This window comes from Balearica regulorum, chromosome 2, assembly GCF_011004875.1.
Source record: "Balearica regulorum gibbericeps isolate bBalReg1 chromosome 2, bBalReg1.pri, whole genome shotgun sequence".
In the NCBI taxonomy this organism is placed as follows: domain Eukaryota; kingdom Metazoa; phylum Chordata; class Aves; order Gruiformes; family Gruidae; genus Balearica; species Balearica regulorum.
In genome coordinates this window covers 140,958,970-140,981,954 of record NC_046185.1, presented here as the reverse complement: position 1 = coordinate 140,981,954, position 22,985 = coordinate 140,958,970, and the positions used below count along the sequence as shown (strand labels likewise).

Here is a 22,985-nt window from a genome sequence, read left to right as displayed (position 1 = left end):
GGTGTCCCAAGCCTGTCAGTGTTTAAGAGGCATTTGGACAATGCCCCTTCATAACGTGCTTTAACTTTTGGTCAGCCCTGAAGTGGTCAGGCAGTTGGAATTAAGCCTGAAAAATCCAAGAGATTCCTGCAGTTATACAGCTAAGTGCTGTAAATACTTTACCTATTTGCAGTTATGTTCTTAATATTTGACTTTAAAATACTTTCATTCAGGTATAACACTATATGGATATAAATGGATATACACTGTTATAACAGTATCTAACCATTTAAAGGTATAATTCATGTGGATTCATGAGCTACTTTACTTTTCTTTTAAGCAAAAAAGACTCCAGGACCTGCCAGATGTAGACATCCACCTTGTTCTCAACCTAATTCAGCGCAAGAACAGTTTGTCTATGAATCCCATTAGGCAGTGATGGATCTTCTAGAAAAGAAACTAGACTTTGTCTTTTCTGCCTAATATCATCACAAGGAAAACACAAAGAGGAGCTACAAGGTGCACAGAGTGGAGTGTTGTACACTTGACACGCAGAAACACTGATATTTCTCCTCACCTCTTTGGAGTACCCTGGGTAGCTGGTCCCAGCGGCCCTCCCGCAGAAGACAGCTTGAGCCATGTGGTATCAAAAATATTACAATTTGGCTGCCAACAGGTTTTTAGGAGACACTGCATGATTTTTTTCTGTGGTTCACCTTTTGTTCTAACATGAGCATAAATTTGAACTCTAAAAGCAAAAGGCAAACTTCTATTTTATCGTAAGAAAGAAGCAATTATTACATTTTAAACCTTTGATTAGCATCTTTGAGAGAACCTTAAACTTTCTGATTACAGTGTGGAGGTACACACAGTGCAGAACATGTTGTATTCTAAATTTTGACCACATTAGTTTGACGTACAAATATCAGCACAATGAACAAGAAATCAGTTCACTTACCTTCCTCTCTTAGAAATCTTACATATGATGATCAGAAGGTTGTGGAGTACTCCAGTACCCTGTGTTAAAACATTCTTGTGATCTACTGCTAAGATCGCTATGTATATAGAATATACTGTGTATATTCTGATTTTTTAAATTATCCATATAAGTGTGTTTGTAGGGTGGGGTTTTTTTTTTTACTAGTACCTTCAAAAATTGTTGATTTAATGTTTCTTGTAACCTAGTGTCACAATTTTGTGATTCAATAAAATTGCACATGGTTGAAACCTTCAGCACTCTTCCTTAAAACCTAGGTGGGGCTTCAAGAGTTGTGTAAAGTTTCTTCACGGATGAAAATGCTTTGCGAAGCTCAAAAGAAAATATGAACGGATGAGTCTGCTGGCATCGGGCTGACCTAGGGGCTTCTCTGCAAGCAGGTCAGATGCAACCATGGGCACTTAGGCTGTCCCAGCAGGGCACAGAAAAGAAGACCTATGATCCTTGACATCCTGAGTTGGAGACTCACACAACTGGCTCTTGCTTGCTGCTTCCTTGAAGTTTTGTCTTGAAAGTCCAGTTTTGCTCTGAGTCCTAAAACCCCTCAAAGCCTCTTGTGTTTTATGGAACTGACTCAGTGATTTGTCTCAAGAGCAGACTGCATTCCTACTGAACTCCTTCCCCTGGGAGTACACCGGGCATTTTTAGGTGCAGGTGCCACTAGATTGCCAACACAGTGCCATGTGTGTCTCTCAGGGTGCTGGTCTCAGGTAGGCTTTGGGTGCTGGGAGGGAAGGGTTGGGGCAGGGGGTTCATTGCTGCAGACCACAAGCCTTCTTCCATCCCTCGCCCACCCCAGGGATCCCCTGCGCTCAGTCCCATCGGCATCTATGGCAGAACTGGGGCAAAATCAAATTTTTGGGCCCCTCCGTCCCAGTTTAGCTTTTGCTCATTGAACCACCCTGCTTCGCTTGCTTACAAAACAGCGCTCACAGAACTGCATGTTATCACAGAAATCTTCCCCAAAATATTTCCTCTGGAATTCATTAGATTGCAAGCACTTTGGCTATTTGCCTTTACTTTTTGCAGAGGGTAAAATCTTTCTCAGGGCTTGTAACATGTGAATAATAAATAACGGTTGTAAGGAAATAATTCAGAATTATATAATTAAAGCTTGGGGAAATTTACCACTTATTGGATCATTTTATAAAAGACCAAAAATAAATGTCCTTAGAAGGAAAAGTAGTAAGATTTTTTTTTTTTTTTTTCAAAAGGGAATCCTCTGATTTCTTCTGCAGACCTGTCCTCCAAGAATCAGGCATATTTGCAAGATGACTAATTCCCTCAGCGCACTTGCCATTCCACTCAGTGATGAGCATTTAGATGGATTACGAAAAACATTTTCCTCTGTTTGTACAATGGTTGTTTGTATCGCAAGTTTGATTTGAATGTTAGATAAATAATAAATTTAAATAATAAAAGAAAAACAATACTGTCCTATTTCTTCATAGTATTTGAAAGTAGTCTCTAATAATCACCACAGCACATACCTTATTTATTAAACAACTTTTATTTCTGCATAATTTTACTAACCATGCTCTAATAATCAACTGGCTAAACCAAATATTGATTAAATTACTGCCTTTGACAACATCTATAATTTACTTTTAAAAGTACTGTCCTAAAGAACCACATTATATTTGGCTTACTTTATACTTAATGGAGGAAAATTAATATTTCTAGAGTATGTCTCATCTGGTTTTGATTTCCATCTTCAGAATGAAATTGCACCCTACAACCATGTCCACAGACTCTCCCAGGAGATGCTGTGACAAGCTCAAGAGTCCGATGTCTACGCTGTAGGTATCTGTGTTTGGATAAAGGAGGAAAAAAGTTTTCTTGTCTGACCTGAGCGTTGCCATGCTGCAAGAGTCACGTCAGCTTTCCAACTATCTCGCACCGGCTGGTATCTATCTTTGCATAGGTTTTGTTACGCTTCACTGTGCCTCTCAAGGAAACAAAAGTCTGGTCTTGGGAAAGGTGATGGCAAAAATGAGTAACTGCATCTTCCCCTGTCTACTTACCATTGCTTCAGAAATGTTCTCACTGTCTCTCGCCGTGCAAAAATCTTGCAGCAGCCTCAGGAGGAGAGGGTCTTTAGCTTGTTCTTCTCTTGGAGAAGATATCTCTTTCAAGCAGGAATAAAAACACCACTTTAAGTTACCATTTCTCAGAAGGAGGTACGTATTATTGACAATATTTGTACTGCAACAGGGTGGTAAGTGGGTTGATTTTTTAAAGGTTTGGTTATAAAGAATCTTCTTGAAATATCAAGACTTTTCTCCAAGAGCTTTTCAGTTTTAGATGCAATTCGCCATATCTTTGACATGACTGTTATGTTGATACTAAAAGGTATCAGACATCTCCTGATACTTCAGGACTCCTTCTTCTATTAGGTCTGTGTGATCTGTTGATGATAAAGAAAGCCCACAGTGTGCAGCGTTGTATTTTCCTGTTTCTTACATAATTATTTAAAAGGAAGAGCCCAAGTCATGATCTTTATTTTAAACCGTCAGAACTCTTACTGACTTAATTGAGAATATGGTTGGAAAAGGACAGACTATAAAAAGAATAAAAATGAGTTCAATAGGACTTGGCCCAGAGAATGCAGGAAAAAAAATAAAACAAAGCAAAAATAAAGCCTACATGCAATTCCTAGACAAAGCTACTGAGAAAGTTGTGATTGGTCACTATGGCAACAGATTTTTAAATGGAAATAAAATGCCTTTAATACTGCAAGCACATTTTTCTATACAGATCTAGTAAATTATCTCAGACCTCATTAAAATGAATATAATTTTATAATAGGTATTCTATATAACGTTTGAAACACCAATACACAGAGAATCGCAACATAAATAGCTATAAGATGTTGATGTTTTTACCGTATTACTGGTTCAGTCATTCAGAGGCTCAGGAGATAAATGGTCACATTTGTTTTTTCCTTTCCTTGGGGAGTCTTTTAATAACTGGTATAAATCAAGGCAACTGCAAGCTTAAATGAAAAATATTTGCATTTGTTTTCTTGGCTTTTATGTTAATGGACTCGGGCTGGTGAATCAACATGTTGAGCTCTATTCCGCAATGTAAGAATTTGTTCGTACAGCCTCCAGTCTGACGGAGGCGATTCAATTCTCACCCCCTTTGCTCTGCACCCCTCACAAAGGCAGCGAGGCCAAGCCAGCCTTGCACCGTTCACATGAATTTTGGATGCCTGTCAGTAAGAGCTGGAATTCCTGCAGTTGGAACAAGATTTATCCAGTACTGTACCAATAAAATCAGCATCTAATATGCACATTCTGATTTAGACTAACATAACTAGATTGTCACTTCTGCACCTAAGGACTTGGTCTGTCACGTTCAGGGAAGGTAGATGGCAATACTCTGAAGGAGCAAGCTTAAACCTTACGTTGCTTAGAAATGTGACAAACAGCCACTGTGTATGAGTGACTGATTTATCAGGAAAGGGTGGGAAACACAGGCAACAGCAGAGATTGAAAACATTGATCAAAAGCGGTGGCACAACCCTACTGGCACAGGGTGGTACGGAGCCCCCAGAGCTGCGCTCTCCCTGTCGGCCTCACCGCTGCATCCAGCCGTGCTGGTGGTGTGCTGCTTATTTCGTGCTATCTCATCTTCCCTCTCCTCACGTTCCACCCTTTCGGCAGATTTTTCCACATGCTTTATTTTGGCATCGCTTCTAATTTAGTCCTTCAGAGCAGGAATAGTCTTATTCCTAAGCTGCTTGATGGCTGTTCAACCAGTACAGCTTCTGCTGAATGTGTTCCTGTTCCTTCAGACATAGGTATTTTGATCCAAAAGGACTGGCATTTTAGAGCAGTTGCAAAACTGGACATCCTTTCGCGCTTTGGCCGTTTGCCTATCCTAACCCCCCCATCACTTTATTTGATACATATTTAATATATAGGAAACAATTTCATATAAAGGAACCATCTCACATACACCAGCTCAGCTCTGCACAAATTTCACTTCGGCAGGCAAGGCAAAAGTTGCTGGGAAGAGCCTGATGAGGATGTCTCATCTTCGGCCAACTGCTGTCGGAGTTCAGCGCCGGCCAGCCCTGCCAGGGAGCACGGCCAAGCAGCAGGCAGCCGGGCATGAGAGAGGGTAGGAGAGACACAGCCGCCTGCGGGGCTTTTTCTATGGGCAATGAATTATTTTTGTCTCGCTGCTGTGAAGGAACAGTTGTCTTCAAAGAACTGCTTTCCACAGGCTTCATTTAAACCCATAGTCCATGCCTCACTTCATCAGGAGCAAAGAAGTGGGAGAGATTCACATTTTAAGTTTGGTTGCAAAATCCCGCTGTTTTAAATACTGTCAGATACTACGACATCAAGCTGCAAAAAATATGTGAAGAATTTTCCACTAAGCATACATAGGCGAGATTTGTTTTTCCCGTGCCTTGAAAATATGGACCACCTGATTTTAATTTCTGTCTGTGTACATGCATCCTGTGTACAACACTCATGCCCTTCAAATCAAAGAGAACCTACAGGCGTTGTATCTGGGTAAAGATGGTATTTAACTGTTTTGCAAAATAACTGCATATTGTGTATACTTTTTATAGGACAACAAACTATTAATTATATTATCTTTGTAGCTATTTTTGAGATTATTCCTCAATTTAAAACATCCTGAATTCAACAGCTAACATCCTAACATCAATAGCTGATCCAACCCTGAGCTTCTGGTCATCCTAATGAATACACTGATAGCAGATGTTGGAACAATGTGCAGAAATGAAGGAAACATCCCTGGAGCTGAAGGTGGAAATAGCAGGCAATGAAAGCCAAAACGAAACCCGTGGAAGAATAGGCTAAGCTTTTGCCATAAAGTCTTCAGACATGAAGTGCCATGAGAACAAAATTCAGGACTGTTGCCATCAACCTTTGGTTTCGTAACACGTGTGTACCTTAAGGCTTAAGCACCTCACTTGAGCTGTATTTCTAAATTATACTTGTTTTACTGAAAACAAAACCAGAAGGCCTAGACTCTCAAAGATACATGGGTTCCCAGCTCCTGGGAATTTCACTTTCAGGGAGCTGGGAGTTTTATCTAGTGGAGGGTGTCCCTGCCCAAGGCAGGGGGGTTGGAACTAGATGATCTTTGAGGTCCCTTCCAACTCAAACCGTTCTATGACTCTATGTCTAAATGCCTTCGAGGATCTGGGACTATTTTTCTAGCAAATGAGCTCAAAATTGAAATAATAGAACAAAGAGGACGATTCCAAACTACTGGTACTAAGAAAGTTTCCGTTAACCAGTCACAGGGATGAATTTACAGAGAGAACTTTTCTCAAAAGATCATAGAATCAAGATGATTTACAGCTGAGCACCTGGAGAAAACAGTTTGCACCTGGCACAACTAAAGAGCTTTTTTCCTACTGAGAAATAAAGCAAGAAGCATGGGGAAGATTTATGCAATCTCCACACTCAGAGTCAGCATCCTGGAAGAAAAAAATCAGATAAAATATAGCAATGGCTCAAGCAGGCAGAAAGATATACAGCAGTGAAAAAAATTCAATATTAATATTAGCGAAAGGATGTGTGATACGAATAAGTAAGAGGGCTGTGCTTAATCCAGCTTGGGAACTGAGAGCTGTCAAGAAGAAACGAGGGATATATACTTGGCAACGCAAGGGATATAGAAGGCAAAACTGCCCACAGCGTCGGCAGCAGCGTGGCAGACTTGGACTGATGCTGCAGATGCTGTAAGGGCCACAGCGAAGCGAGGGGATTGTGATCGCTACTGCAACAGCAGTTTTACAAGCATGCACTGTTCAGAAGAGATAAAGCGTGGGATTAACTCAAGGATCTGGTTTTTGCTTCAGGCCCACAGATCTGATGTTCAGTACATTTCCCCGCTTCAGAACAGGGCAGATTTCTCACAGAGCCCGCGTTACTGCTCCTTATCAACCCGCTTCGGCCAGCTACCTGCTGTGGGAAGGCAAGGGCAGAGCTGAAACCTCGCTGGCCGAGCGTGCCGGTGCACGGCTGCAAGGCTCAGAGCTGCAGGGTGCAGCCAGTGTTTCAAGATTCCCTCTGTAAATGTGGGGTGGGGGGGAAGAACATTTATAACAACTCTGCTAAAGCTGTAGGTAGGTGACTCTGCATCTCTTACTGCTCTCCATACCCACCCCCACCACGCTGCCTTTGGGACAGGGTTGCTGCAAGAACAGGCTGGCTGCCAGGGAGCTGCCAGGCTTTTCTGTATTGCAGCTAGGAACGACTCCACTGCTCCGGTTGCATCACCACCGTTCTTTTGGAGTATTTCTCCTTTTGCTGGCTGTCTGCCTGCCCCAGCGTAGAGTTCAGGACGTCGGGTTTCACCTCCAAAACTCCGCTCGAGCTGTTCCCAGCACTGCTGTGAGTTACGTAGCTGGCAATGGATCGTTGCTCCGCATCGGCAAGTGCCGGTGGAGGGGCCCCAGCTCCTGCAGGAGCGTGTCGTGTGGAGCGGGAGGAAGGCTTGGGGGCAGGAGTTGTCTCCCCGCTAAAAATGTGCCTTTGCATTAACAGGGTAATTTAGAGAATTGATCCTAAACGTGGAAACTAGGTTTTCTTAGTGGATACCATGGGTGAGTGCACAGTGCCCATCACAGTGGCCTCAAGTCTAACCTATAAATGTCATAAATACTAGTACTGTTATTTATATTAAACAAGTGATGAGCTATTGTTTCACAGTGAGATGTTCAGAATATTTGGCAGCCTTGGGGCTTGGATGGCATCAGTTTTGACTTTCAAAATCAAACTGCCACCTTGTGGTATAGTGGGGGAGAAGTCTGTAGGAAATTACATGGACAGCAAGAATTTAGATATGGAGCAAAAACTGGTCCCTTTGCCCCACCAATTACTTATTTATGTATTCTTAAATATATTTTTTACTATACTTCAGGTAAATTAATAAAAAAATCTTATGTTATGCTTTAAAACAGCCTAGCTTTTTGTGATTGATTGTCAATGTAAAACATAAAACCATTTCCTCATTGTTGTATGTAACTGTAGTGAAACCATCAGTGCACTCATATGAGTAGGTTTTTCAAGATTAGACCCAAATGCAGCTTACAGGAAAACACTAACTATAAAGGCTGTAGGTATCTATAATAGTTTCCTTTCTCTCTCTTTAAAGTTCATTAAGGTTAAGAAAAATTTTTGTGAGAGTCAGAGCAGGGCCAAACAAATTGCTGAAGGTGAGCAAGTTGCAGTGTATCATCTGCTCTGAGTCCCTGTGCATCCTCTTGGACCATGACGGATGTCAGGTAATTTTAATCGTCTTTCTCTTTCACTGTGGGCCAAGCCATCACAAATTACTTCACCTTGTTTGTCAACCAAGAGCAAGCACGATGGATCGGCAGATGTGCAGTAATCTGTTACAGCAACGTGCTTGTGCATCTCAACCTTCAAGCAGCAGACCAGCATGGAGATCACTGGCACGATCCTTTCGGCTAGATCGAATGCCCTTGTGTCATCTAATACTATTTATGAAAGATCATAGATGAAAACCTAGTCCATTGCAAATCAAAAAGTGTAGCCAAGGTGAACAATTGACTGCAGCCACGTATCAGTGCTTTGTGCATACATGACTTTTAAGGAATGTAGTGGTTTAAAAGAAAAGGTGCAGGTAACAAGAAGCCCATAAGATCTGGAGTTCACATCTTGTCCCTCTGCTCATGCCAGACAAGCATTAACACTTTTTTTTTTTTAAAGCATGAAGTGGATTCATCCATTACTGCAAGTAACAAAGTAAGAGGGAGGCAGTCATGCAGGAGGGAATGTAAAGGTACGGAGAGCCTGATGCTGCCTCTCCTCTTAAGTAAGCCTAGAAAAAGACCCAGATGAGCTGCTGGGAACCTATAGCACCAGGGCAAGCCATTTTCCTTCCCACTGTGTCTACTACAAAGTGCAACGCCTCAAGGAAGTAGTATTTATAAATTATTCTTCATCCAAATGTACATAGGTAGAAGGAACTCACGAATTTCACAGTTCTCCATGAAACTGCTGTCCTGGAACACCTATGTTGAGCATTGGCCCTAGGAGAGAGCTAGTGAGCATTCCCATGGGCAGAGGTCCTGCAGATCCTCATGGAGCTGCACGAGGAGCCTGGCCCCTAGACACCCTACGAGCACAGAGGCTGCCGAGACTCCAGTATCACCTGGCTCACATTTCCCCATCAGCCCACTTGGCGGCTAAACTCCCAGGAAGGATAAACATGAAAATTTCTTCTTAATGGTTGTGATGGCATCCACTTTGCTGGGTGATTTAAATCAAGGGTGGATAGTCTTCTTCTGGCCATGGTCTCATCCAGCAGCCCAAGTGGGTGCAGGTGTGAACCGCTTTTGCGTGATGCATGGCAGCACCTCATGCTGGCCATGTGTGGGTTTGCATCATCACGGTCTGCTGTCGCTACAGGGACAGGACCAGCAAAGAGAGAAGGAAAAGGGAGGGAGTAGAAAGTCTTCAGTGGGTGGTGGGGTTGCGAGGGAGGAGGTCTGAATTTAGATGAAGGGTGGGCAGGGGAAGGAGAGAGCCTGTGGACCCACACACCCTTTTGTGCTTGCACCCGAGTTAATTCACAAGTAAGCCCCCCTGTGTTGTGTGAGAACCCCCCACCCCATAACATGGCTGTACAGCTCTGCAGCCCCCTCATCCCACCGTTTCTCCTTCCTAGGAGCACTGCTTGCGGCCCCTGAGCAAACTAGGGATATCTTGCTGCTCAGGGTATTACACAGGAGACCAGGCTAGATGAGCACAATGATCCCTGGGAGCTCTACAGATCCTGGTATCTGTGAGACCTTCAGGACGGGGACGGGGCTTGTGGAGGCCTGCCTGATGGCTGGAGGAATGAAAGCAGGACAACATACTGAGTGTTGTCCTGGGGAAGAGTGGGCTACCTCCCACAGGAAAAGTGTCTTGGGGATTTTATCTTTTTTCTGAAATTCACTAGTTAAAAGGCATCTGCAGACACAGCATCACACCCGATTGCAGTCAATAAATCAGCAATGGCAACTATGAAAGGAAATGTGTTTCTCCTGCTGAGAAACAACACCTGGGATTAGTGTCTTTTAACATAAGTGTATGACAGGAGCAGAGGGTAACCATGTGGTTAATGAAGCCTAATGCCTATAAAGCCCATGGAGATAATCCTTATTTTGGGGTTATTGTTAGTGTGTCTGCCCTTGCTTTCATAAAAAGAGTGTGGTGATATCTAAGAGTGGCATTTCGATGCCTGAAATGCTCCTCATATAAATAGAACAAGCAGATCAGCATGACCGAGTGATAAAATTACCTTCTGGTCTTCAGGAGCTTCAGCATGCAACTGTGCTATAGGAATCGCAGTGTACCCCTCTTCACAGCACAAACAAATACATTTGGAAATGGATCTGGAGGAGACATACAAAGAAGGAGAGAATACAGAGGGGAAAATGACTCGAGCTGCAGCTGCAAAGTTGGTGAAAAAGGCTTTTCTCGAAGCCCTGAAGTCCAATGACTTTGAAACACTAGAAGAGCTCTTGAGCCAAAAGAAAATAGATGTGGACACGGTGTTTGAAGTAGAAGATGAAAACCTGATTCTGGCATCCTACAAACAAGGTAACTGTGGCAGGATTCACCAGCCTGGAAGTAGGTGGGTTTGAGTGATTTTCAAGAATCTGTGGCCTTTGTCTCTTCCGAAGCTGCAGCGTAAGCTGACTCATAGGCAGTAACCTCTCAGTAGGTTTGTAAGGCCGCGGTCACCGCAGGAGGGGAGCTTGTCAGCTGTATCTGCTGGGCTTGAGACCAGCCTGAGCCTCCGTGCTGCCCAGGCAGCTGCTGCAGCTTCAGGGGAGTCCAGAGAGAGGAGTCCTTTGCCATTTCCTCGCAGAGAACTCGGGTGCAAAGCCCAGAATAGACACGTGCAGGCTAAGTGGGATATATACATTTCTTGCATGTGCCCAGTCACATATACAATCCATTTAGAAACATAAAATATTAAATGTCTTCCATTTTCAATTTACAGTAGTAGTACAGTGAATTCTCCTGAGCTCAGGAGAGCTAAGGAAATCCTGCGGAACTTGGATGTTGCTGGATGGGAGGAGATTTATTTTTCAGACTGACAGAAAGTGAGGATGTGCTAGTTTATCAAAACAGATAAATCATCTGGAAAAACACAGCCAGAAAAGACTTCTGTTTTGGAGTGCAGAAAACCCAAACCAGTTCTCAGGCAGACACTGGTTGAGTTCCCAAAAACTTACAGCCTAAAGCAATACAACAAGTTTGCTCTCTGCTAAAATCAACATACTTCATGACCTACCTGCTAACAGACTCTTCGTGTGTATCTAGAAAACAGGAATGATCAGCCCTTGCCACAAGTTAATCATATGTGGAGATAAACACCTCAGTCTCAGCAGCACAGCAAATGCCCTTTCATTTCTGCGGGATAAAGAAGGGACAATATCCCACCTCTTCTCCTTTTCTGTATTTACCTCTTAGGTAATGATTGGCTCCTGTTCTTTTGATTTCATTAGGATGAGGATGATACAGTCATGGTATACTTCCCTTGGGGACAGTGTCTGAACTAACCCACACAGCGATGAATGTGTCTTAAAATACCTTTTGTTCTGGCCTCAGCAGGCAGAGATGCATTCTGGTTGTGATTTGAGACTACAGGATTAATGCATAGATTTTTAATTGGAGATTATTTGACTGCAAGCATTAACTTGTCTCTTGGAGAAATCTCTCCTTTCCCAGAAAAGAGGTAGAGAGGTAGATGCACCCTATGGCCTAAATCACAGCAGTGTATTCACTTTGAAAGGCAGGAAGCGCTCTATCAACTCTCATGCAAATTTTACTGTTATTCTGAATCCCAGATAACTGCGATATGAGAGGGGGATTTCCTTGAGAAGGGAGAGGGGAGGAAAATTAAGCTCCATCATCCCACCGTTCAGACAGCCTGAGCTTTGCCATAGCCCTAAGTGATGAAGTGGAAAGGAGACGCCATGGGTGACAGAGTGGCTTTGCTTCTTCTCTTCCAAAGAGGCTGCGAGCTGCCAAGGACACAGACCTTGTGTGCGCCATGGCTTTTTCATGTTTCTAACCAAATAAACAAGGAAGCTGAACGAGGCCTCCCATGAAGCCCACATCTGCTTCCTGCTCAGTGCCTCGTCCTGTCCCTTTGGGCTCAGGGATGTCTGTGGGTTTGGGCAGAGGACATGGGAGATGCTCCCTCAAGGACGCCTGAGCACAGCTCACCTGCAGCAGCACAGGCAAAGGAAATAAACGGTGGTCTCAGGCAAGGAAACTGTGGCTATAGAAAGCCATACCTTGGCTTATAAGGACGACTTTCCTGCTGTTGTCCATTTATTTGGCCATAATGTGAGGCCCAGCTCTGTGTGGGAGAAGTCGGCAGCGCTCCACAACTTGCTGGTAACAAGGGGGAATACTTCAGACAGGAGGCTGATCTAAGAAATCTGCTCCGCTATACGCATAGACTCTGGGGTGTAGCCCACCTATTTTGTGCCCATTTTGGGGGCATATGATGAAAAGGTTGTCTTGCTGAAGCTGCCAACGTAACCTGGATAGTCAGCAGATTGAGAGAGGGTTGAGCTGCTGTTGCCCCGCTCAGGCACTCAGCTGCCTTCAGGCTGCCTGCTGCTGCCATTCACTGCGTGGGTTCCTCATTAAAAAATGAAGGTCTGAATTAATTTGACCTCATTATATATCTTTAGTATTTTTTTCTGAGTCTTCTACGTGATAACAGTATTCAACCATGCATTTGTCCAAGGAGAAATAGATAAATCAAAGCCAGAAAATTTTATAGTTACATTCTAGCTGAGATGCAGCTGCTGTATCTAAAAAGAAAAGAGAAAAAAAGACGGTTTAGACTTCTCTTGTCCTTCTGCACATTATTATCGTGTTTTACTTTTTTTAAACAAATGATTATAGTAATCACTTCTGAGACTGTCTCTATGCAGTCATTAAGCATATAGTCCTAGTTTTGGAACAAATATTTAAGTGTTATTTGGTCTTACACCTGTTTGTAAGTTAAAAAAAAAAAAAACAAAAAACCAAAAAAAACCAAAACACATTGTGAAATTTTCAGAGAAAAATCCAAACATTTTGGACCCAAATTTCATGCTAAAGTGTCACTGCTTCTATTTGGCTCTTCAACCTAATTTACATCAGCATCCAAATTCCTCACGCCATGCTCCTCTGGGGCAGTAGTTGGCAGGAGGTCTGTGATGCAGCTGCAGCCCCATTGCCAGGGGTCATCTATGTGCAATGCATCACTGGAAGTCTGAATCCAGCTTCTTATGTGCAAGATCCTGCTATCTCCCACACAGAAACAGCAGGATGAAGTATCTGTTGAGTCACTGGCCTAAGTAAATGCTGCCTTCTTACTCCCAACACCACCTTTGTTCAGCTATTGGCAGGCTGAAGATCCCATTTTCTCCATATTTCTTAGCTGGGGGTATTTCAAATGCTCTAAGCATTTTTATTTTTTTTTATTTAGTCTACACAGGTCACAAGAAAAACAAAAGCTGCCTTCAGAGTACATCTACATGGGAATTATCTCTCAAAAAGGCAGGCTATTCAGCACACATAGTAAAAGTGCTTAATAAAAATGAAGTTATGCTTGAGAGAACTTTGTGTGCAGTAAGCTGTAGCTGGTGAAATCACAGTAAATTAAAGCAAAATTCCAACCCTTCCTTCCCCCTCAATTATTCTCAGTAGGTGGATAGTCCAAAGAAAAGTCTCTGCAAAGGATGGTAACACAATTTCACTTTGTATAGGGTACTGGCTGCCTAGCTACAAATTAAAAATATCCTGGGCAACTGGACTGCATCTTGCTGTCATGTATGGACATCTGGAGAGTCTTTCGGTCCTGCTCAATCACAAAGCTACAATCAACTGCCGGCCCAATGGAAAAGCTGCAATCCATGTAGCATGTGAAATGGCAAATGTTGAGTGTCTCAAGATCCTTTGCAACCATGGAGCTAAGCTGAACTGCTTTTCAATGAGTGGGCAGGCGCCCTTACACTTCTGTACAACACGAACCTCCATGCCTTGTGCCCAGCAGCTGGTTTCGAGAGGTAAGGTAAAGCTCTGGAGGGTCTCTCATGGCATGCCCAGAGATGGTGGTGGGCACGGTCTGTGGTTTCTCTTAGGAGGCAATTTGTCAAAGTACACGTGTAATTATCCCTTCCATCCACAGCTGACCCAAAAGATGTCTTCATCTCAGACATCTTTTCTCCATCTCTTTCATCAGAGGAAGTTTTTCCCATTCTGATTCCTCACCCATCCGTCCTTCCCTCACCCTGGTCACCGGCCCTTACTCCAGGGTCGTTTCCCATTTCAGTGCCTCCAGCCCACTTCCCAGTCAGTCCCGCAGCAAAAGGGCTCCTCTGAACCAGAGAGTTTCTATTTATCTGGGGTTTTCTGTCTTCTTCATCTAGGTTTACTATTGAGAAGTTTTCAAATGAAAGTGCACCTCTCTCCTTTCTTGTTCAAATTTCCTTGCTCTCAGTAAAATTCTTCCAACCACTTGTTTTCTAAGACCTGGCCTTGAAGAACTGGACACAGTTTTTCATGCCGTCTCTTCGCTTGTCAGCAGCATCTATGCTGCTGCATCTATGTAGGGATTGGGGAAAAAATTCTACTATGTATGATTTTATTTTTTTTCCCCCAAAGTAGCATACACTATGCTGCTGGTCATCTGTAACAAATGAAGCTATGAATAGGCATAATTCCTGGATAAATATATCGGTGTTGCACACTGTTTCCTTACCACAAGGACGCTGACTCAGGACACAGTAAAAGACAGACATAAAAGGTGCAGCAAAGTCAGACAGTTCAAGTCTTAAGTTGCAAACAGGCAGATTCCCTTATTTATTACATTGTGCCATGGCAAATACAAATGCTTTGGGGGTTAATTTTGCTACATGCACTGTTATTGAAGGCTTTTTTCGAGATGCAGAGCCCAAGTGTGCTTTGTGGGCAAGGCAATCTGCAGTCCCGAATGAATAACCACATCGCTTTTCTTCTCCTGGAAAGATACATATTATTTTGTTTGGTAGAAAGGAAAATAAATGCTGCCAGTTGTATCCTGCCCAAAGCAAGCAGTCCTGACAGCAGGAGTTGAATTTGCTACCATGGAAAAGCTTAAAAGTCAAATGTAGTCTTATAAAATGCAGCATAGGATGAATGCAAATGAAAGGATGTATTCTATAGGCTTTCTCCACCCACCCATCAGCAACAGAATAATAATACTTTACAAGCCACCCTTCATCCCAAGGCACTAGATAAACTCGAATCTCTGTATGAGCTAACCATCAAGACTCCAAACAAAATGGGAAAGGTCTGGAGCAAAATGTGGCAGGTGTGCGCATTCACATAGCAACACCACCCAAGGGCTGAAGCCAAGGGTTTCATTTAATGTCCCTGTACCAAGGTTTCGTAGATGCCTCTCCCACCCTGCCATCTCCACTCCGTGGTGTCACACGGGGTCAGTTCAGGTAAATGCAGTTTAACCACTTTGTGGACTGGGCAACTGGCCAAGCAAGCAAAACTGATCCAGTGTTCATTTACCACCTCCAAACTTAGATTGCTGATACTCCCGTGGACATCTAACATGACTAACACTTAAAGTGGCTTAACGGCATTAGCACACAGTTTTTCCAGCCCAGAGGTAACTTCTGACTCCTCTTCCTCCCTCCCTGTCCTCCTGTGTAAGTTTGGCCTCATAAGGGCTTTTGTGAGCCTGGAGAGAAGAGGGGTGGCCTTGCTCTCCCACGAGCACATTATTGAGAGTTTGGCAAGGCCCCAGGTTCAAGCAGCCCCTGTCTACCCAGCTGGGGTAGTGGACACCAGCACCCTCCACCTCTGGAAGAAGCCCCTTGCCCCTCCACCCTGCTGCCCCCGCTGCCGTTCCGCTTTGTTCTGGGCAGTGAAGTCTCGCCAACCTTCCCTCTTCTTTAATACGCAAGCGTTCCGTATTATTCCTACGGTCATTTGCATTTCTCTAGAGCAAATTGCCGGTAGCTGGAAAGCGGGAGGGTCCCGCTGCAGCAGCCGCCGCGGTGCTGCGCTGGGGGCTCGGCGCCCCGCCGCCCCGCCTGGCTGCTCAGTAGATGGTGCTGTTGGTTCGGCTGCTCCGCGCCCGTACCGCGCTCCTTGCCGGGCCCCCTAACAGCTTGAAATCGGGATCCAGACCCTCAGCTGGGGATTGTGGCAATGTTTGGGGATTTTTTTCTTTATATCATCTGTGGATCTACCATAAAGTGTCCTTTCTTCCAGGCTCGCAGATAATGAGGTGCTGCAGGAAGCGTTCTCAGGGTATAGATTTGAGCAGAGCTGTTCTCGGGAGTAGGAGTAAAGCTCTCCTTTTTCCTTCAGTTCTTAATCTATAGGGAAAAGCATTTTACACAGAGATTTGGACCTGCGTGCTGCTCCAAAATAGAGTTCAGAAAAGGTCTTCTGCCAGCTCGGGGCCAGGCTATCGCATCTGAAGCTGGATCTAAGAACCTGAAGTTTCTAAGGGTTTCCTGGAGGCTTAAGAAATGCAGAATCCATATCCCTAGCTAACTGCATTTCCATGTGTGTCTTTCATGCCAGTTGCCCACCCTCACCTTCTCCCTGGGTATCGGGGCTCAAGCAGAGAGATGGACAAACCAGGATTTAGTTGCCTTCATTTTTTCCCATCATCTTTCTTTGGCAGGAGCAAATGTGAACATAAAAACAAACAACCAAGATGAAGAGACCCCTCTGCACATCGTTGCACGTTTGGGTATCCCTGAGCTTGTGGCCTTTTACGTGGAACAAGGAGCACAGGTTGATGCTCTCAATGCCTACATGGAGACTCCCTTGGCCTGTGCAGCCTATTGGGCCCTTCACTATAAGGATCAGATATATAGCCCAGATCACCACCTCATCTGTCGGATGCTCTTAGACTATAAAGCTGAAGTGAACACTCGTGATGAGGATTTCAAATCACCGCTCCACAAAGCTGCCTGGAACTGTGATCACGTCCTGCTGAATATGCTGCTGGAGGCAGGAGCAGAAGCAAACATCATGGATGTCAATGGCTGTGCCCCCCTACAGTATATCATAAAAGTGACATCTGTGCGGCCAGCTGCCCAGCCTGACATCTGCTACCAGCTGCTACTGAATCATGGAGCAGCCAGGATATATCCGCTGCAATTCCACAAGGTTAAGGATACCTTTCTACAGTAGGGATATAGCGAGCAGTGATGTCTTGAACAGGAATGGGATGAGAGATTCAAACTTCAGGGTTTGGTGGTAGCTGGATTTGCTGGAGTCTTGTAAACTATGGGCCCAGAATGCGCAAAACCTTGTGAGCTGACCTCCTGTAAGAGTGGTATCATTTAACTGAAGTGAAATTACAGTTGCTAATGCCAGAAACCAGACCCAGATCCCATTTTTGTTCTTAACCAACCTGAAACCCCAAATTCTAAACGCTAGTTCAAGCCTGATTTTTCAGAGCTGATTCACTTTCTCATTTCAGAAAACCTACATGCCTTTGTCAAACCTGGCTCCATACAGGTTTAACTAGGTTATATGAAATGCATATTCATGGCCTCTACCAAAGTTTGGAAATCAGATCAGTTGATTCAGTTTGTCACTTCTGACCTTTAAAAATCTATTCAAATCTATTCCAAATGAAATAGATCTCAGTAAAGTTTTGGCTGATTCCCAAGAAATGTGAGCAATTAAGGGGAAATGTTGGGCCTGGGCTCATAGATGATAAAAAAACCCCAAACCTCAAAAAAACCAACAAAACTAATTGTAGGATCCACCCCCTAAGAATTTCTAAAGGTCTGCAAAACCCAAGGCACTGAGAGAAGTAGATGACAGACTTCTTGTATCAGGAAACTAAGTAAGCTTCCTGTAGTCGGTCTTTTTCTCCCTCATCCAGTGCCCTGAGCAACATTTTGCAGCTCCTCCACTGTATATAAAAAGTTGTTAACAAGCAAAGCAACCAGAAGGCTTTGAATACAATGCCAAACTTTTAGTTGTGCTCTCTTGAGCCAAGGATGAGCTGGCCCTGCCTGTAACAGAACAACACTTGGTCTCCTAGAGCGTGTTTGAGGGCCAGGTCTGGGGTCTCTTCTTCCTGCCTCCACCTTTCTCCTGTTGCATGGAGCGAGTCTCCCTTCCAAACCACCATTTGCCATTAAAATATGTAGGATGATATTTATCCCAGAGGGATGTTCTGCAGTTTTGTTTCTGAAAGCCTGTCTGCTGTGTGGGACAAAATTGTGCATGATACGGTGTGAATGCAAAGTGTTATTCCATGCGTGTGAATGACAGTAGACTGTTTTTTTCCTACTGAGCTAATGTTACTGGGCAGAGCAGTTATTTTCAACCCTTGTGTGGCTTGGAGGCCTTACTTCTGAGCTATGTTAGCTCCCCGTCTTCCTTTAATTTTTTTCCTGTAACAATGCATTTTTGATTCATATGATGGGATTTTTTTCTGTTCCTGTGCTGCATGACCCAGAGCGAGGACTTAGTTCATGGCTTTGCCTGGTGTCGAGACACTCAACCTTGCTATGAACAGATTCAGATGATAAAGCTACCCCCATCAGCAAGCTACGCTGCTCTGGAGACCTAGGCCAGTATTTCTGTATGACGTTACACCGGGGTGTGCACAGCTAGCCTGGGGTTTCTTGCAGTACTTGCACTGAGCAGTGTACACACGGCTCGTGCCTTTTGCATCTCCAACCTTTCCCTCTCATAACTCTTTGGCTGTGTCCATCTCAGACGCCATTGCACAGTGCGAGGCAGCATCCAGGCTAGCCCCAGCTTCTTGGCGCTACTCATGGTCTCTCTGCATCGTGCCTGCAGGTGCTACAAGCCTGTCATTCCCACCCCAGAGCTGTGGAGGTTGTCGTCAATACCTACGAACACATCAAATCAACATCTAAGTGGAAAGCAGCCATACCTGACGACGTCTTTGAGGTAAGCTCTTAATGAGTTGCAACTGAGTAAAATCCAAGCTCATTATTTGCGTTCTCTGTATCTGGCCAAAGAAAGATGAGAATGCTTTTAAGAGAGAAGAACATCTCAGAGGATTTGGGATTTCCCCATTTAATATCACTCGACAAAAGACGTATTTTTGAGAAATGTTCATTGCAACACTATCCGCTGGAGCAGCCCCTGTCAGGGGTGCTGCAGGAGCTGCTCAGCTGTCCCTGCACTCAGCAAGTGCAAAGATTCTGGCTGTGATTGGTCTCTCTTCAGATGTGTCAATGCGTATATTTATATTTTTTAAGTCATCAAATGTTTTAAAAGTCCTATGTTACATGTGAATGACTATATAGCTTTAAGTTCTGTTGCATGGGGTGGGTTTCTGTGAGCAGGACTCGTTAGCTGCAAATACAAGGGAGAATTTAAATGAAAAATAAGAGATCAAAGAGGAAAAGATGTCAAAAGGCAAAACTGTGGGACAAATGATATGCTTTGACATAATTATCCCTTTACTTCAGAAATCTGCATAGTCCCAATATTCCAGTTTAAAAATATTTTTTTTATTAATAGTGGGCTTTTGCAGAATTTTCGAATCAGTGCTGAATTTAAGTGCACCAATATCTGCTATGCATTATCAGTGATGTTTAGGGAACCCCATCTGTATGATAATGCAGAGTTATATAGCCAGAGGAATTGAGAGACTAGCTGTTTTTTCAGGTCAGCTTTGTTCAGAAAAAAATTAAAAGAAACCATTTTAGGTGAACACAAAATTAAATGTTAAAGGTCCTTTTAATAATAATAATAATAGTAATAGTAATAGTAATAAATAGTAATAGTAATAATAAGCAGCTTTGCTGAGCTACGAGTGTGATTAGAAAGGAAATAGCTAATTCTTTTTCTCCAAACAAAAATTATAATCTGAAATATCAAAGCATCCTTATTTGGAAAAGTCTACAGTTGCTCTATTTCTTTGAGAATTGAGATTGTAATTTTTGTTGTCAAACTGTTTGCCAAATTTGACATGAAATTGAAGAAAAAAATGTTGTTGACACAAATCTGTACTTTTCAATACATAAAGTATATCTGAAAAAAAGTGTAACCAGATCTGTCAAGTAGCAAGAATATAAAGTAAGGTCAAGTCATGCATAGTCACATGTATTTACCGTTCGCTTCTTTTATTTCAACATCATTTGTAAGCACCTCCACTTTTCTTCTCGTTGGGACGCAATTTTATTTATTCCAAAAGGCCACTGGGGCGACGAGCCGGACCAAAGGTACTTTGCCGTCGGCAGCCCCAGCTAACTCATCGGCAGCGCTGGCATTACGCTGCCTCGCTGCCCCGCGGTGAGGTTTAGGGGATTAACTCATCCACGTGCCCTGACCCTGAGCCGGCTGCAGCCTCTGTTCGGATCAGGACTAATAAATACCGCAGAAGAACCCCCACTTCAAACTGATGGATATAAGACATACCAAGCCTAAAGATTTCATCATGGGCTTTAACTTAACACTAAATATTTGAGGCAAGCGTAAGAATTTTGTGCAGGCACTTGGCTAAACCAAGTCCCCGGTGCTGGGTGTGCCTCCGAGGGACAGGACGGCTGGCTGTGCCTTTTACTTTGTTCTCCCAAGGGCTGCACGTGCACAGGCGAAAGGGAGGGAAGGAAAAAAGCCTTACTGCCCTAAAATGCGCTTATGTTTTTTCACAGCGGCACCAGGATTTCTATGACTCTTTGTTCACCGTGTGCAGCAATTCACCACGGTCACTCATGCATTTATGCAGATGTGCTATTCGGGCGATATTGTCAGAAAGGTGCCACCGAGGAGTCCCCTTGCTCTCCATCCCCTCGTCCATGAAGAAGTACTTGCTGCTGGAACCAGAAGGAATCATCTACTGAGCCGCAGCAGAGCCCTGGTGCCTCCCTTCCCAGATCCGCGTGCCTCCGCGGGGTGCTGGAGATCCATGCACAGCCCGTACGCAGCCCTTCGCTTTTGTACAGTCGGAAGCCAGCCTGAAGCTGGGCTGGGATTTACCGGCTCTCCTTGGAGCCGCTGTCTTTCCCTGCACTGAGGAATCGCAGCTGCAGGCTGCGGGTCACGCTGGAGGATGCAGAGCTGGAAAGCCCTCCCCCCCCTCCAAACAAACACTTCCATGCTTTGTTCAGCCTAGCTTAAACGATGCTGCTGCTGCCTTTGGTATTTATTCCACTGCCTGCTCGAATGCGTTAGATTCAATCTGAACAACCTTTGGTACTGTTTCACTGTAATTTTCTTCAGCTGCCATTTTGGGAGTAAAAGAAAGCATACCGTCATAAAAAGAGGACATTTATTAGTGTCACAGAAATGCTTTCCCAGAAAGAAATGGGTGAACTGCTTTGAATCATGACCACAGACAGGATTTCAATAGTTTCCGTATTTTCCTGTGGATTGACTCTCAATTCAATGTTAGTTCACTGTTCACTACACCTGTCTGTATCTTATAAAGCTTTGTCATAATAATATCCTTTTTAATTGTAAGCATTTTTTCCATTATCAATCACAATATTGAAATCTGCAGCACTGATATTTCTGTACATTGCTATTCATGCCCGGGTCGCTTTTCACAGATGCTGTCTCTGTTTCTGCTCTCACTGTGACAGATGATAATTTCGTGTCCTGGTCTTCAGAAATGCAGGTGGAATGGACCTCACCTGTAACCTGCCCAGCTGGGCTTATACCCATCCATATATCCCTCAGGATGGTGTTGGGTGGGATCTGGGAAGAATATGAATCCTTCCCTTCATTGACTATAAAAGGAACCTAGCCTGCTAACATGGACTATGTGTTATTTTAGTGTTATTTTTTGGCAGCTAAGCACAGGTGAGAGGAATCCCACCTTAAGCAAAAGTTGTTTCCAAGATGAAGATGTGTTGACTGTGCTGTTACAGACCTGCTCGTCCCCCTGGTTTGCAGGCTCTCTGCTTTTGGACCTGCTGGAGCTGGTTTCCCTGCTCACAGGAAACCTTTACTCCTGACAGAGCTGCTGTCTCCAGTCCAGGAGGATGAAATGCAGGACAGAGGCAGTTCACACACCAACTATCCCACAGCAAGGGCAAGTGTGTGATCTGACCTACAGAAAAAAAATGTTTTCCTTCCCTTTTTTAGTTTGATGCAATCCATCTGGGCTGTTCCACTTCTTTTAGACCCTGACAACTCTGGGCTCTGTTAAAAGGGAGGTGAGCTGTGCCCATCACTGGGACGCAGTCACTCCTGACTTCTCATTGCATCTCTGACTGTGAAGCTGTCGGTCCTTATCATTATTATTATCTCTTTGCAAGAAAGCCCATGGCACATTAGGCTCTTCCCAGCCGGATAGGAGTGGCCAAGCTGTTCAGTGTCTCTGTGTCTTGCAAAGCAAGCAGCACTTGAAGAAATAGGCAGATTATTTAGTGTTATAAATCATTTTGCTTTCTTTTCATCCCAGTTTTCACGAATCAAAGCCTGTATGCTGGGTTAGGAGAGAATCCAATTCATGCATCTGTTTATGTTTAGCTAGACAGCAATGTAGATTGCGATTTAACAGGTTCCAGTTCCAGTGGAGAATTTCAAAGACAGCACAGATCATGACAGAATGCTTTCTCATATGAATGGAGTTGTAATATAGGTCCCTGTACTTTACTAAATTGATGAAAAATTTCTACTACTACAGTAGTTTACAGGGGAGAACGATCAGGATCTGGGGCACTTTGTCTGTAGAAAAATCCTCTTGAGGCAGTTCCAGGTCAATGGGATCCACTGAGGAAAACCAGTGAATTTGGAAGGACGGAGAAAGCTTAGGTTATCCAACCCACTGCTTTTCTAGGCGACATACCTAAGTCAGGCACGAGGAAGGGGATTTGCATGCTGGTCAAGGCAAGAAAATGTTTGTTGCTTTCTGAACAGCCTGACAATGGGGCAAGCTGGGTAGTCCAGAAGGTACAGATGGAGGTAGATGATTTTATTGGGAACACATCCCCGTTGGCTGCTTCTGGAAGCAAAATTCTGCATCTGGA

At 43.9% G+C, this 22,985-nt stretch overlaps 1 protein-coding gene across 1 annotated transcript; it reads left to right on the top strand.

Annotated features, from left to right (window-relative positions):
- The first annotated feature begins 6,961 nt into the window (after window positions 1–6,961).
- On the top strand, window positions 6,962–21,453 carry ASB4 (ankyrin repeat and SOCS box containing 4). The gene is made up of 6 exons (XM_075747149.1): window positions 6,962–7,094; window positions 10,297–10,584; window positions 13,764–14,063; window positions 16,688–17,178; window positions 18,835–18,948; window positions 20,664–21,453. Exons 2-6 carry the CDS (start codon window positions 10,371–10,373, stop codon window positions 20,850–20,852), a joined length of 1,308 nt encoding a protein of 435 aa, XP_075603264.1. The 5' UTR covers window positions 6,962–7,094; window positions 10,297–10,370; the 3' UTR covers window positions 20,853–21,453.
- The last annotated feature ends 1,532 nt before the right edge of the window (window positions 21,454–22,985 follow it).